A 17,701-nucleotide genomic window follows, 5' to 3' on the forward strand; every position below is an offset into this window, starting at 1 on the left:
GTGAGCAGTAAACAACTTGGCGATGCAGTTTGCAAAGGTTCATTGGTTTTGGGAAACACTTAATCATTGAACTATTTTGGTAATTACTGAACTTGCGACCATAATTAGTTGGCTAACGATGTATTTTGGAAATGCATCCCAGACTGGAAGACCACGGCAAATTCGCTTAGGCTTTTTTAAGCAAGGTGGACAACCATTGAAATCCATGCTTGCATAAGCTGGTCTTTGCAGCAGCCTCCCCGTTAATTAATTACAATTAAATTATATTTACAGAGTAAATTGTAATTGCCTCTGACGTTAATTAAAGGTGTGTTTGTGTTAAGGCCACTAATCTATATAAATGACTGTATTACTCATGATGACATAAAAAAAAGTGAAGCCACCACGCCGTCATATTGGTATTCCCTGGTGTTCCATCACATTCTGTTGAAATAACAAGAACTCATCTCATTTTAATGAAACAACATACACTAACGAGTCAGGGTTTTTATATCTGTAGTCTCCCAGTACATTCTTACAACATCCTTCACGCTTAATATTTCCTGCACAAATGCATGCATAAAGGATTCTCTGTCGGATTTTAAAGCTGGTTTGAAACAGTCCATATTGCTAAAAGCGGTATATAAATGAGGGTGACTTGACTTTAATTTTCGGCAGTGTTTACATTTGTAAATATTGCTTATCCTGCTCGAAAAGACCATAAAATTACAGATAAGTTTGAAGCATCAATTAATGTACATAGCATACATGTATGCTATGTACATTAATTCTAATGTTAGGGAAACGTTAGAATTAATTCTATCGTTAGGGAAACGTAAGATGGCCGCTCGAACATTTCTGTTGGCTTCACCGCCTGATGGCAGTTTAGAACACGACGAGCAATCCAGTCATTTATATAGATCAGTGATTATTAAGATTTGGAATTAACTTTTAGAAACAGTCGCCTAACTGCATTTTCTCTCCATGTGCTGAAGCTAACTGCTTATCAGTGAGTTCATAGACTGCATAGGCTACCTATGTGCACTACATTAAACCTTTTCCCTCGACTCAAAACAAGAACTTCCAAGTAGTGCATTAGCCTGGAATATCAATTAGCGTTGGGGAGTTAAAAATAAAAGTGTTCTGCGAGTCTTGTGAGGAGGGGAGGGGGGGACGTACAAAAGTGATAATTGAGTTCACAGTGCAAGGTGCCAGGGTGTACCCGCGAGAATTATAAGATTTAGCACTGGGGAAAATCACTGAAGTGATGGGGGTCAGAGAAGTTTTGTGTGTCTTCTGCTGGAAAGTTTGAAACAAAAAGGAAGTAACAAATCAAAGAGGAAGTGAGGAAAGTGAAGCAAGGAGTTAGTGCCTGGCTAAGGGAGTGGCGAAAAATAATACGTTGAAGGGGGAAGGGCGGACCTCCTCCAGTTACTTTGCCATCTTATCTAGTTGAAAACCATCACAGCAGTTAGAGATAGCCTGAGGTCGTCTTCAAATATAATTTATTAGCTCTAGCCGCACCTGTTTACAAGGTGTGTTGCTCTTTTTCATGGTAGATTTGGATCAAATGTTTTCTTTGGCTTTAAAGTCAACATGATTTCAAAACGTATTGTTCTTTCATAACACAAGTTCCTGCTTTTACAGTATTCTGAATGATACTTTGATTAGCTTTAGGGTTTGAATATACTCAATATCCTGTTTTAGAAACATGTTATATTACGGAAGTAAAATAAAATAGCTGGCCAATGTCATTTAAATGTTGATTTTAAGAGAGACAGTTAATAAATATGATACATCAGGTCCTTCTGCCCATAAGACAGATGTTATTGCTGTGCCAAGTTTTCCTTCTTTTTTCTCCTTGACCATCTAGGAAAGCCTCATGGAAAATCTGGGCTACACAGGCCCTCACAACTCTTATAAACATACGCTAACAGCTAGAGGAGTGTATGTTTGAGCTCCAGGGTCTGGGGTGAGCCTCTGAATGAGATTACTCAATAAGCACTCATCTCTGAAATGGCCCACATGTGCTGCAGCTTGAGTGCTGCCAATCTCCTCTGGTTCTGCCAGCAAAGAGCAGAATTTCAAAAATGACACCCCTCGCCCTGCGAATTCACTCACTGGCACGCGTCTGATAAGGCAAGGGGGATCAGCGCAGTCACCGAGTGATTGAGTCAGAGTGGCAGCAAAGGGTTTTAAGCAATGCTCCATGGTCTTAAGAAAGTCTGCCTGAATGGGTTGTGTGGGGTTTGCCATAGGGAGAAACACAAGCATTATAGGAGCGATGATGCTCTGAATGTTGATAATAGGAGAAAATCTTGGTGACTCGTGTGTTAAATAGACAATGTTGACTAAGATGACAGGGTTGGGCTAGAACACTAAAACACTAAAAGCTTTTGCACTACAGTAATGTGTCTAGACAGACACTACTGTTGAACGCAATCCTTATACAGGAAAACAGGACTCTAAAACGTCTGGTTAACGCAGCATATTAAACCATAATGAAAATACAGCAACAGGCAGAAGTGTCAAGCTCACTCAAACAGATTTTTGGGTCAAGTGGATTTTGTATTGACAAAAAGGTCACAGTTGTTAGTCTTATATCTATCTACAGTATATAGTATATATATATATATATATATATATATATACTGTATTTATAAGTTTGAACCCAGGTATACTATCTAATTCTTCAAGTGAAGATAGAAAATGTATTTAAAAGTATTTGGTCTTTGGTCTTGTCATATCTTACCTCGGGCAGGATGTGAGCCAACACTACTGCTGCCCCTTCAAAAAATAAATAATTAAAAAATAGCTACATGATGCCCATGGCCTCATGAAACATGCTTGTAAGATGTTCCAAGGCAAGTTTTCCATAGCACCGCAAACACTCCTTCCCCACAAAATAAATGATCTATGTATCCTCACTCTTGAAAGTTTCATTTCCAGCTACCGGAAAAAGCGGTTTCATTCAGGCTTAAAGGGATATTTAACCCAAAAAGGAAAATTCTGTCATCATTTCGCCCTCATGTCATTCTAAACATGTAAGACTTTCATTTGTCTTCAGAACACAAAGGAAGACCCTTTAATGAAATCTGAGATTTATGACCCTCCATTGACAACTATGTTCATAAAGAGATCGTAAAATGAATCCATGAATTGAGCAGTTTAGTCCAAATTGCGTATCCGAAAGATTCAGATTTCGTTAAAAAGATTTTTATTTGTGTTCTGAAGATGAACGAATGTCTGGAATGACATGAGGGCAAGTAATTCATGAAAGAATTTTCTTTTTTGGCTGAACTATCCCTGGAGTGATATTTTATAAAATTTTCAGTTACCACAATAAAATCACATCTAATGATTTGCATCATCCTCTGATGCCTGGCGTCTCTAGTGTGCTAAAGCTTGCAAAGCTGACTAAAGCATATTTGACCAAGAAAAACTGGCAAGAGTACTTTCAAGCCATTTTTACCTAATGAAAGCAATTTTACAATTTAATTACCTTCTATTTAAAAAATATTTCCTGCTGTAATGTCCCCACAGTCCCCTATTATGGGAACGCGTATTCCTGCACATCTGGTACAAAAGCTTTCCAGTAATTCAGCGGCGCAGATGTAACTTTTCAATTGCGATTCACAATCATCTAATTCTGCTGGGGACTTCAAGCAACAATTGTCAATTTTGTGGCACGGCACATTTTATCTTCTTTTCCCCCTTTCAATATTTCTTTCAACATTCCTTTTTTGACCCAACCCTCCCTTAAAAAAAGGTTTCTATGGCAACCATTGCCAAGCAACAGAGCAGTCATACGCTCCTAATCCTGTGCTGTTGACAATGAGCTGTGACCAGGAGAGGGGGGTTTACATGGTGCTCGGCAACCGGAGAGAGGGTAGACGTGTGCTCGTGCTAGCGGCGGAACGTGTGCTTGTGCTGAGAAGGGCAGCGCGAGGAACTGCATTGCGCAATAGTCAGTCGAAGCAATGCAGCTCCGGTGCCAGTTGGCTGGGAGGAGAGAGTCTCAAAATCTGGGTCACGGGAGGGATGCTTGGCCATATATATATATATATATATATATCCCGATTGAAGTTCATTTATGGAGGACTTATTTGAAATTTATTGTTGTTGTTGTGATAACCCCTTGAGATGAAACATCTCGTTTTCGAGGGGGTCCTCGAGACAAAACAAAAATAATACAACACATGTACATTCACTCACACAAAAGCTCTACCTTATCCCACCTTCTACCTCAAAGACTTCTACCATCTTTCACCGCGACACCAGCCAAGGAGGCATATTAGTTTCTTTTTTTGGTCTGATTTTTTTTTTACCAGTTAGAATTTTTTTAATTCTGTTATTTGTCTGCTATCATGTTATTGTAAATCAGTAGGTATGACCCTCTTTCTTCAACTAAAAGGAAGATAAGAAAGAAAGTGTTTTTTGTCCATACACTGAAAAGCAAAGGATTGTTTGGTTCCCTGCAGTCATCATAATATCTTCTTTTGTGTTCCACAGAAGAAAGAGAGTCATACAGGACTGTAACAACATGAGGGTTATTACGTGATGACAGAATTTTTGGGTTAACTAGTGATTTGAACAAACCTTTAAACTTTAGTGTGTAACTCATCCCATATTGTTTGTGCAAGAGACATGAAAAATCCCCTAAGATTTGTGACTTGTAAAGGGAAGACTTTGGTTTAAACTTCTTTTTTTTTTTTTAAACAATTATAAAAATGAAAACCTTAAACCTTCTAAAAAAATCTTTGTATTTTTAAGGATGAGCCACGATGGGCTTTATGCACAGCTGCACTACTTCCTGAACTTCAGCCAGCTCCTTGTTTCCTGTCTGCCATTATTGGCCAAATTGATTAATTCAGGTGTGTCTGATTATTGTTGCCGTGACTACTGAGGTCAGGCACACCTGAATTAATCAATTTGGCTGTGCATAAAGCCCATTGTTGAGTAGTCTGAATTTAAATTGACTTGCTCATCTAGTTTTCATATAGTTTCTTCCCTATTGCTATTGTGACATATATCTGTATGAAACTGCTTATCAAACAAGAAAAAATGTAGAGCGGGAGTTTTGATTTTGTCCATATGGAGTTGATTGGATGGTTGTGGTTTGCTCCGTGACAGGTTGTCTCGCCCTCACACCAGTAAATTTACAATAAATTCTGCAGTATCCCATAAAAAATGGAGAATTGTACATTTTGATTCTTGGTGACTTTTGAAACTCTTGGTGAGTTTAATTAGCATTCTGACAGCAACCCAAAATGACACAGGGCAAATCTAGTTCTGAATTTTGATACATTCTACTTCAGCCATTGCCAGTAATGTTGCATGATGCCTCAGACACACTGACTCTGTTCTCTTTCAATTAGCTACTGATAAACAGGATGTCAGTGAAAAAAAATTTAGCTACACAGTCAGCTTAGCCTCCATGCATTAAATGAAGCTTTGAAACTAACCATGTTAGCCACAATAGCTGAATCGACTCGATTGTGAAAAAATGAAGTTTTGATACTGAGTTTTAAGACAAACAAAAGCTTCAGAGTGAGCGCTGTTTCCTACTTTCATTCATCTGCAACATGACATCATGACTTTTGCGTAAAACATTCAAGCTTTTACAAACTTTCATGACTTTTGCGTAAACATTCAAGCTTACACAAACTTTCAAGTCAAGTGGCGTGTTATCTATACACATTTTGAGCTATCCGCGTGTATGCATGTCTACGCCATTAACATCCGAGTGATTCCGCGTGTACTGTATGTACACGCTGTTAAATGTCTGAGCGAAATGAAGCAAAATGTATATCTACATCTGGGGAGCGATATTTATTTCCTAGGATGGTAGGGGAACACTCACAAATGCAATAAACCCCAGTGACGGGTAGGTTTAGAAATAGGGTTGGGGTATATTTATATATACAGTAATAACGTTAAGTCAGCGGCGTTCATAAACACGCTGAAAAGCACGCCAAAAATGGAAATACGAATTGGCGTGTCATATACACGCAATTTCATGAGATCAGTCTGTCATTTTTATGATGCTATGATGCTAAAAATTCTTCATCATAACAAAACACAAAAACGCACCTCTACATTTTTGCAACACTGTAAAAACATAGCTACCCATACACATATCATATAAAAAATAAACACTAGTGGCTTTAATAACCAACTTTCATTCCTTTTAACAAAATTACAGAGGCAGATTATCTATTAAAGATCAATCCGCACCGCAAACACCAATAAACAAGTTGGCCGTTGGATTTCGAATTTTATGAAAAATAACTGTACAAACTACCCCAACAGACACCAACAAACTCTGATTGAACATGTTAAGTCAGATGAAAACAAATCCTGACCAATTTAACAGATGCTGATGGGTAACACACCGATCCAACAAAACCCAATTATTGTGTTTGTTGGCATTTGTCTGTGCGGTGTGAATTGGCCTTAAGAAATACTTATTTTCATATGGTTCCTTGTACAAAGTACACTATTATGTCATGAGCTCAAAACACTTTTACCATAGTGCATAATTGGGTAAACATACATTTTGGCATTTGCATCATGTATATGTGGAGCTTGTACGACGTAGCGGCTTGCTATCTCATCTGGTACAGCATAGCGAACAGCATTGGTGGTGGAGCGTTGACACCGAGCCATGTGAAACACGAGTCTTAGAGGAAAGCTAATAGCATGGTTGCTTCAGCAAATGCTATTTTATCTCTTTACGTTTGCTTTGCTTAACACTATCGGTTATGTTTATGGTAGGGTTTAGTGTAGGTGTTATCTTCAAATGCAAAAGAGCATTAACCTTTTAGTGCCATTCACCGGACATTTTACTGCCACGATCTGTACTACAAACAACGTAATAAAACATTTCACGTTCATCTGTTTCGGATAAAACTGAACATGCTTTTTGAGTCATTTCACTTTGAAAGTGTTGTGAAACATGCAAAACCCTTTAAGTATCATTTTGCAGAGATGTAGCCACAGCCATTTTATTTCTTCTGATAATTTAAAAAAGGAACTGATAACCCAAGGGTGCTCTACGTTCTAATACAACTAAACTTTGTATAATGTTCTGGCCTCAACAAAGGAAATGGTAGCAGGGAGGGATAAAGAGAACAGAGACAAATGCGAGATGCAAAGTGTGGCAATTATGAGCAGGTATGGTGTAAATGTACTTTACAGCTCTCTCTCATTGCTGATGGGGCTATTAGAAGACTAGACAAGAGTCATTTTCACTCAGCTTCAACGAAATGGATTTTCTGGAGCGAGACGTCTCAATTCAATAGTTCTTATTTACAGGAAACAAAGCATTAGTACACTGTTGAACCTCCTTATTAATATTTAAGCCTAATGAAGGCTTGTGTCTGGAGTGCTCAGGGAGAGGCCAGGCGTCACGCTGCGGCGTGTGTCTTGGTGGGGGTACCCCTCCCACTGGCTCCCTGCCGCCTTTTCTCTTTCTCTCTCTCTCTCTCTCTCTCTCTCTCTCTCTCTCTCTCTCTCTCTCTCTCTCTCTCTCTCTCTCTCTCTCTCTCTTCTCCTTCCAACGCTCCCACAATTGGCTCTGGAGAAGGCTGTAGTTGGAAACACAATGAGCTTTAACAAAGCACTTCCACCCTATCCCCTGGGATGCCCGATTGCTTAATGGACACCTTAAGATCTGCAGGGACGCTTGGCTAATGGTGTGACCTGATATCAGAGAGCCCAATTGGCCATTCGAGGGCCTCTCGCTGCAGGAATATGAGTACACTCAGGCCTCGGTGCGAATCACAGCCCCTCACAGTCTGTCAGCCAACTAGGCGTTACGGACAAATGTTAAACTGTGTTTACATCAGGTTTTTTTTTTTATATAATCAAATTTGAGTGCACTATTTTTTACGATTACATTAGAATGTCATGGAGGATTTACTCACATTATTACAAGATATCTCAGCCCATTGTCAATTCCTGCCCGAAATATAATAACGAAATATAATTTATTTTGTTTTTTTTTTTCCAATTATGCGACATTTCTTACCCCTATTCCTAACCTAATAGCAGGTAGCTAAAATGATGTTGTCCTCCTCGGTTGAAATCCGCCTTCTGGGTGGGGGGTGCAGGTTGGTTTGGTCATAGTGGACTAGATAAAAAAAAAATCCATCTTGGAAAAAAGTCTCGACAAGTCGAACCACGAACGCCGGTTCGACTTGTATACACTTCTGTCTGTATACACGAAGTGGACTGTCTTTCTAAAATATCTTTTTATTAAACGGTCTGGACACTTACAAAGTTCTCAATGCTTCGTTTTGCATGTATGGACCCTCATAATGTTAGTGCGTTAGTGTGGGGCTATTTTGAGCCTTGTTAGTGGTATAAACTAGCGATTTCTTTTTACTTATTATTAGCTAATAACCGCCGTTATACGCTAAACCGTTTTTAGAGATAAAAACTCTTTACATTCGATTATCATGAAAACAAATCTCAAAGAACGGTCGATTAGGTACCAATGTGTAATTAGAACAAAGGTTCATTTTGCACCGGAATTCTACTTTAAACCCTAACGTTTTTCCGGGTGGTCCTGGAGCAATATTCCCATCCACCAATGGGAATGTTACTCCAGGACCAGCAGGAATAACCTTGTTGCTGCAGTGATGAGGTCTCTCTTGTTTCTTCATCATTGCAACTATTCCTCCATCGTCTTCACTGATTTTACTCATTTTTCTGTGAAACCCACTTTCACTCTCTCATAGATGATCTTGTGATTTGCTTAAAGCACGATGATGTTTTGTGTAACCTTTCAAACAGCGGCCCAGTCTTCATATCAGATTCCTTCCTCAGTCACAAGCTGCTCGTCCCAACCACGTGCCCGCAACCATTGCAGCTCACAACGTGGGAGGGGGTGGAAGGATGTATCCACACGCACACACTCCACTTAAACAAAATGTGGTAAACGCTATACGCACTCGGTATAATTGATACATATATTTGCAATTAGACTTGGTTTGACTTCTACTAGACTTAATGTGGTCTTATAGTCTTACCTATGCAGCTAAAGTAGATTATGTAGTAAATTATGTTTAGTAAACACTATAACCTTTGAAATATCTGCAGAAAGCACATGTTTGGGGATTAAAATGCATTACTTGGGTGGATGATGGTATCGTAAAAAGGCTCCGCTGATGTCGCCAGCAAAATGGTTCTGCGCATTTCACGGGTGTTATTTACATCCTGTCCTCTACCTTTGTTTTATGGGCATTACCCTGGCAAACACAGCAAGGTAATTGAACATGGGCAGGTGACTAATTGAATTAGATAGGGAACTCAGTGGGGGCTAGAGAAATGGAGGTTAATAACTTCGGTTGGCCATATGATGCCTGCTGAAATCGACATGATTCTGTGAGCTGTTTTTTCTTGTTGTTTCTCTTAGGGATTTTGTGGTGCGTGGGTTTTAATCTTATTTTTGAATGTATTTAATGTTTAGAAGCTTATTGGAGCACTTCCATCTCTGCAGAAAGCGGCAATTATTTCCAATAAGTCCTGCTATGGCTCTGTTTTATCTAACTAAATATTGACCGAAGATTGAGCCGTACTCGGTACTCAGAAAGCTGGTTTTCTTGTTACCTAATCATAAGTATACTGTATGTGTCATCATTCAAATAATACAATGTATGTTAGAATTGAAAAAAATATAAAAATATATACTTAAAAATAATACACTTAAAGGTATAGCGGAGGATCTTTCCGAATTTTAGAGAAGACCCGCCCTCTCCAATTTTTTTAAAAATGCACATGGACAAACACGTACTCTTGCTCCCGAGAGGGAACGCCTATTACGCCTTGCACAACGAACTCAAAAACATTCATAAAAAAGACAACATGTCAAATGCCCTTCCGTGTTTTATTTACTTATTATACTGATCGATTGAGTGACCGAGGACTCAAGACATGATAGTTGCAACCCTGTATCACACGAAATACGTTCTGAGGAAACTATTTTGCAAATCGCAATTACGTTACATGGCAACATATAAGCAGTGCTATTACGTTGGTCCTTAACCTAATGTCTCATTGTTAATACGTTATTTTTATACATAGTTCCATATGTAATGGAGAAGTAGCTTGTTGCATTTGTGTAATAATAAACACACAAGGTTTTAGAATATGAACACATGAATACACAAGGTTTTAGAATATTTCAGCGTGATACCATTTATCATTTGGTCAAAAGGCTACTTTAGACAAATTGAGATGTTTACCGTGTCTATGCGGTGCATGACTCGTGCCAGGGCTAGCATCGCTAAGTAGCTTGCATTAACTTTTACTAGTGATTTTAAATGGATTTCTCCAAATAGCATGACAAACTTTACCTGTCTAGTAGAATCTTCGCGACTGCGGCATCAGTGAGAAGCCCAACCTGTGCTTTTAGCGCACGCCAGCGTGTGATATTCACCCAAAATCACTCTGGTCTTGTTTCTATATTCTGTGGCCTTTCTCTTCTTATCATACACTTCGTAAACATTTTTTCTCTTTCGACCCTCAGCCATTTTCAAAGGAATGGCTGAAACCGCAGCTCCGACATAATAATACACCTGAAAGTGAAAACTACATAGGGATGAGCACGTAGGCTACGACGGCCTTACGTAAACATATCACCATGCAGAATGATTGACACTTAGGTGGACCAATAGTATAGACTACCCACCCGGAAAAGGAAAATCCTCCGCTATACCTTTAAGTGCAAACTGCATAATTGCATGTTAATTTCCCCTTTTAAAAGTGTACTTGAGTGTCAAGAAACAGTGAATATGTACTCTTTTATTATTATTTTAGAGTTTTTCAACCCATATGTTCAAGATTTGAAGTACATTACTTTGCACACTATTTTAATTTTTTTTTACAAGAGAAGGCAAGAATGATTCACTGATTCACAAATGAACTTGTAAAGGTAACAGTAACACTTTAGGGTTTAATTCTCGCAATTAACTAGTTTCTTAATACCATGGAAATTACTAGGATATCGGCTGTTTATTTGTACTTAAAGCAAAAATTAATAACTAATTCTGCATGACCTTATTCTACATTCCTTAATCCCAATACCTAAACTTAAAATTAAAAAAAAAAAAAGAAATTAGAAGTTTAGTGAGGCAAAAGTATAAGGTATAACTACATTATGTCATCTGCAGGTGTTTTGGATGGTTTCTTACTGGCAAAAGAGTATAGATGAGATTATTGTTCCTCAGGTTTCTCTTTCAAAGTACTATTGTTTTACACATTTTATTGCTAACCAAGAATTTTTTTTTTAAATTCTGATGGCTTAGAAAAGTAATAGCACACTTTCCCTCAACAAGCCACACAATTTGAATTATCCTTCAAGTATACTCAATGTCAGAGGCATGTTCAAATCCCTGCAATATTAAAAAGCGAGTTTGTGGGAGTTAAACCACATCATCGTCCCCTGTTGCCACAATGATTCGCCCCGCCATAGTGATTTGTTGTCCTAATATTGGGTCATCTATTTGACATACTGTACACCCCTTTGTCTAGATCTAGAGTGTCTCTGGGAACTTAATATGTTACCCTGTTTGCTCTCTTCAAGGTTAAAGGCCACTGATTTCATCAAGTTCAGAGATTTTCCGCTACAAGGGAGCCAGATCCTTTTGTTAGCGCTTCAACTAACCATTTCTTGTCTTCGCTTTCCCAACAGAGCCGTATGGCAGAGAGCCTGCGTTTGTTCGATTCCATCTGCAACAACAACTGGTTCACCAATACCTCACTCATCCTCTTCCTCAACAAGAAGGACCTGCTGGCCGAGAAGATCAAGCGTATTCCGCTGACGGTCTGCTTCGCTGACTACAAGGGCCAGAACACCTACGAGGAGGCGGCGGTGTACGTGCAAAGGCAGTTCGAGGACCTCAACCGCAACAAGGAGACCAAGGAAATCTACTCACACTTCACTTGCGCCACTGACACCAGCAACATCCAGTTTGTGTTTGACGCGGTGACGGACGTGATCATCCAAAACAATCTCAAGTACATTGGATTGTGCTAGGACGAGGGGACGGGGGAGAGGGGCGACAGGCACGGCAAAAGTAAAACCCTTTGGCGAACTATGAGGCTCACCTGTCAACGATCTCAAAAACGCTTGTTGAAACTGGAAACTCAGATGAGGCCCAGAGGAAAGGGCTACATGCTGCCATCCTGCTAGATTTATCAATGTCAAAAACGTAAAAGGTCAAGAAGGATTTAACAAGGTTGGTATAAATGTGTTTGCACTGAACATACTGTATGACTATGTAGAAACACACACAGACACACACGCATTGTTACGTTTGTTCACACACAACGGACTTTGGGATCAGTTGTCATGCACATGTTTAACATGGAAACACTGGAAAAAGATATAGGCTACCTGCTCATCTCTTCCCTTAGAAACAGCAGGAATAAAGATACCATACATGAAAGGGATAGTTCACCCCCCCCCAAAAAAAAAAAAAGACAAAAAGTCATCACTTATTCTTATCATTTACAACCTGTATGACTTACTACTATTCTTCTATGCACATGTTGAGCAGAATGTCCATGCTTTTCCATGCAACGACAGTGAATGGTGAAACATAAAAGTACCATAACTTATGACTTGTGTGCTTATTCTTAAGGAATATGACCATATGCACATGTTCAAATTTGGTGCATTGCAACTGGTTTAGACATGGTTTTCACATTCCAGTTCAAATAATCAAGTGCATTAGATGTGCTTTAGTATTAAAGTCAGCATCAAAATAAGTACAAGATTAAAGGTTTAATAAAACACAATAAATTAAAATCTACTTTAAAGTAAAATTTTAAATTTGATATTAACACAAAGTGCACGTTTTAAAAGTGTACTCAAGTGTATTAAGCAACCTAGTTATGAAAGTACTCTCTTCAAGCAAATGTGCGCTTAAGTGACCTTTTATTTAATTAATTTTATATTATCTGCAAGTATTTTTTTTAAATATACAGTTAAGATTTGAAGTAAACTACAAGTGCACATTCAAGACAATTAAGTGCACTTTGTTTTCACAAGAGAAGAAAAGATTAATTCACAATTTTTGTCATCTGAAGAATAAGCGAGTGTTTTCTTATGCAAAAAAAAAAAAAGTGGTTGCCGAGGTGTTGCTATTTGGTTGTTAGGGTATTCTGGGAATTGAATTTGTGAATGTTATCTTGGTGGTTTCTATATTGTCTCTATTTGTCCCTCAGGTTCCTCTTTCAACGCAAATAACATTTTTGGCCCATTTCATTGCCCAGCAATGGAAGATTGTAATTTCTATGGTCTATGTTCTATGGTCTTGATGTGTCATATTTGAATATTCTTGACCATGAATACGATTTGAGAGCTGCAATGGAGAATCAGCGATAAACGACTTCGATTTTAGTGTTTTCCTCACACAAATCTATTGCATGACTTCATAAAGCTTGGAATATATATATATATATATATATATAGACTGCTTTTATAGTACTTTTTGGCATTTTTTAGCACTTAACGACCACTAGTCACCATTCACTGTCATTGTGTGGAAAAGAGCGTTCTGCTAAATATCTATTTGAATTCCACAGAAGATATGAAGTCATATAGATTTAAAGTATGGGTGAATTTAAAGGGGAACCATTCCTTTGAATTTTGTCTTTCTTTTTAAGGTCTTTGATTTGCCTTTTGGGTATGATCTAAAGCGTTTATTTGAAAGTATAATTGTATATGAGAGGGTAAATGGATCCTAAGAGAAAAAAACTAAACAAAAAACAAAACGATGTCAATTGGTTTTGCTTCAAAAGGTGAAATCTGCCGCTGTCTGAATATGGAGTCAAATGGCTTTTTACTCACACTCACACCGTAATTTATTTTTGGCTGTCTGACCCCTAGGAAGCAATCTATTTTCTTGTTTCTTTTTATTCTGTTTTCCTTTAGCCTAAAATAGGATGTAATCCAGAGTTTTTAGAGCAAGCGTCCTTCTTTCCATGAGAGTGTTACACTGACGTGAGCATTGACGTGTTTCATAACGATCATTCCAGATTCAAAGAAAATAAACAGTGCCAATATTAATGTAAATAAAAAAAGGCCCGGCAATTATGTTACTTTTTTCGGTTTCTATGGACAGAAAAGTATATATATATATATATATATATATATATATATATATATATATATATATATAATATGCATGATTTTGTTACTTTGGGATTTTGATAAACTATAGTTTGATCTCTTTCTTATATTTTTAGTTTTACTAACATGCTCCAAAAATATATCAAAGTCAAACACTGTGTACAGTTGTTTCCTGAGAGGTATTTATTGAAGAGAGTTTTATGTGCAGAAAGAGTCATTTTATGTCCGGCGCAACCTAAACTCAGCACGGAAACCTTAAAAGAGGATTCACTCCTCAAATTTTGTCTGTAACAGAAAAAGAGAGGAAGAGAGAGAAAAAGAATATCTATAAAAGAGCAGAATCTTTTTATCCTGGTGTCATTTTGAGTGGACGTGATCCGCTGTATGTGTAAATACTATGTGAGGTACACTTTGTGAGACAATGCAAAAAAAAAAAAAAAAAAAGAGAAAAAAAAAAAAGAAATCCCTTTTTAAGATGTAGGGCTGATTAAATGGGTCCAGCACCCGCTCCAGTCCTCCTCCTGTTCTGCTATGAAGATGTACAACAAACCCAAATAAGGGCTTCAAGATTGATTTTACAGGATGTCCACCAAAAAAAAAAAGAAAAAGGAAAAAATAATAAAGTTTAAAAGAACAATAATAGTGAATAAAAACAATTATGCAAATGTTGATTGTGCTGTAGGTTTGTTTCTTGTGTTGGGGTGAGTGAGGCTTCAGTAACTCTTTCTCATAAAACTTACATAATTGCTTGTGTTTGACACATAATATTTTCTGCAATGCAATCTAACAGTTCTGTGTAATACTTATTTTTATATGTATATTTATACAAACTTTTATACAGGCATTAACCAACCAATTAACCAAAAATGTCTCGATCATATTTCACCTGAAAATAAATCAATAATAATAATAATGATATTAAGTAAGCCTATTTTTAGAACCATTTGGACTTTTTGCATTGTGACATTATTATTGATGACAATAAATTTGACATTTATTATGACAACTAAAAAGACCTTTCAGAATTTATACTGTATACTGCAATGCAAAAATTTCAATTCTAATGTATGGTGCTGGAAAAAAAAAATGAGATGGGAGCAAAAATATTTCAATATTTCTTTGCCATTTCTCTGGGGAACGCAAAAATAATGCATTATGCAAAAGCATTGATGTATAATTTTCCCTTCCATCTCTTATTTTTTTCCATCACCATGTCCCTTTTAGAGATCCATATAAATATAATTTAGTACACTACAGTATTATTACAAGCCATAGTAATGACAATAAAAAAATAGACAATCAAAGGTTCCAGACACATGCTTAATTATTACTTAATTTGAGTTTTTTGTTTTATTTGTGTGTGAAATTCACTATTTAATGATATATATTTACGTTTATATGAACTTTTTGCCTGTACTTCACAATAACAGCATCTAATTCTGTTAAAACATAGAATAGATATAGTGGGAAAATATAATCCATGGAATTATTTGCAGCCAGCACTGACCGCTAATGCAAGAAAATACCAAAATGGTCAGCGATATGCATCCCTCTTTTCCTATATGCATGTTTCACGGCATCAGCAACATTATCAGCCTCATTAAATGTTGCAATAACCTGGGGCAGCTAAGATGACTGTAGTGAGTGGCCATACATTGCCTCCATGATAAATCATTGCATTGAGTCACTCTATCACTCTATTTCAATGCTGCAGGCTGATGCATTGCATGTAATCCATGAGGAAATTGTTTCTTCCTGCGTGACTGTCCCTGGTCATCAGGAAATGTCTTCTCAATCAGTCCGGCAACAACAGAAGCTCAACGCTGCTTTTATTTATGGTGCATTGCACCACGGCAATCAACATGCTAATTAAATGTGCAATTAAATTATTCTTCAATTGATTTATGTCTGCAGAGAGTTTGTCCGAGTAGTAAAACAAAACTGTGAGAGTGAGAGATGGACGGAACTGAAGATGAGAGGCTGGGATGGTCTCGCATAATGGTCCAATTAGTGGCCAAACCCTGGATGACCGCTTATTGTTGTCATTAAACACGGCCCATTGTTTATCATTGTTGTACCGGGACAAAACAGCATACAGAACTGACTGAATAAAAGTTTATGTACCAAGGAAGCATTTTGAATTAATATGTTCAAGTTGTTCTGAGCTATTCCATCATGTGTGGGTGCCACCTCCTCCATTTTATCACAAAATGTTTTTTTTTTTTTCCTTGCCACTAACTGTATAACTCCTGATGTATTCACACTGCCAGACTGGAAATTATAAATCTACATTGATTAAGATTGAATTTAGCATACAATATGGTTTCAAATCATCAGTCCCAAGTGGATTAAAAAACAATAAACTACAAAGTAAGTATCTTTCATAATAAATATCAGTGTGGCAAACTCAGCAAACCATGGCAAAATTTGCCAATCGCCCGAATGTCATTTGCGCTTTTATTGCATGAAACACGTTTTGATTAAAGACCACTGTAATGAGAACGCGGGATCTTATATCATTACAACCACTGAAGTTTTTCGTTATTAACTGAGATATGTAAATCCATATAAACATCAGCCTTTTGTTAAAACGTTATTGGTTTGGTCGCCAGCGTGCATGAGTGCAGTAATGTGTGCACACACACCAACTTGGCGCGCTCTCAGGGAATCTGATTCACACGCTATAGAACTCATAGCCTAGTAGATAGCATATGGAAAGAAGACCGGATGAAACCTAATTTGTATAATATTTGTTTTTATAAATGTTTTGATGAATATCTTACAGCTGTGAAACCTTGGGGCGTATTTCGAAAAGTAATCTTTTACTGTCAGGAGTGGACAGGTTGCTTTAAAAGACTTTGATATTTATGTATTCTGCTGAACACTTTTTTTTTTTGCTGGGAAATACAATAATGATAGTAATCAGATGCCTCACCATTGTTTATGACGAAGTGGCGATCTTGTTCATGTCCTGGAGTTTCTCTGGGCATGGCCTTAAATTTCACATGTGGCCTAAAGTACATGAAAAAATTTGAAAAGGAGGATATATGACTTGATGTACTCATATATATTTCATGATTTTCTAATCAGAATGGCAGGGGGAAATGATGTGCTTTTCACTCAGGAGACAGTGTTTCCTCTTGAGACTGTAGTATACTGGTTTTGGCCATGTGACCAATGTGACTAGATTATGGAAAAAGTGCATTTGCCCTGAAAAACAGAAATAAAAAAATGCATGCTATATAGCAACACTGAGCAGGAGGGCCGGCCAACGGAAGACCTTGTGACTGTCATGAGGAGCAGGGAAGGACACACTGCAGACACAGAGGAGGAATGGTAAACATCTGTTTCCAGTCTTGACAACAAATGGGATTCAGAGTTCAAATTATTTGCAGGGACATATGTGATGTGTTACTATAAGGTGGTTGGCTGAAACTCAGCCAGGTCACATTTTATGTTTACAAAGCTCTCGTTATATTTTGCATAAAGAAAATGATCCCTGTTTTTGGACCATTAAGATTTGTTCACATCTTTTATTAACATCTTCCTACACTGCAATACATCTGGAAGTGATTTCTG

The 17,701-nt window shown here is 37.6% G+C and overlaps 1 protein-coding gene across 3 annotated transcripts in view; it reads left to right on the top strand.

Annotated features, from left to right (window-relative positions):
* Positions 1-17,044, top strand: part of gnaz (guanine nucleotide binding protein (G protein), alpha z polypeptide) — a 48,431-nt gene extending 31,387 nt beyond the window's left edge. For all 3 annotated transcript variants that reach the window (XM_039676639.2, XM_039676637.2, XM_039676638.2), the window contains one exon: positions 11,678-17,044. In XM_039676639.2, coding sequence (XP_039532573.1) covers positions 11,678-12,022 — 345 coding nt within the window. In that variant the 3' untranslated portion in view covers positions 12,023-17,044. The remainder of the gene's footprint in view (positions 1-11,677) is intronic.
* Positions 17,045-17,701: the final 657 nt, after the last annotated feature.

This window comes from Pimephales promelas, chromosome 23 (genome assembly GCF_988280905.1).
Source record: "Pimephales promelas chromosome 23, fPimPro1.hap1.1, whole genome shotgun sequence".
Classification (NCBI taxonomy): Eukaryota; Metazoa; Chordata; class Actinopteri; order Cypriniformes; family Leuciscidae; genus Pimephales; species Pimephales promelas.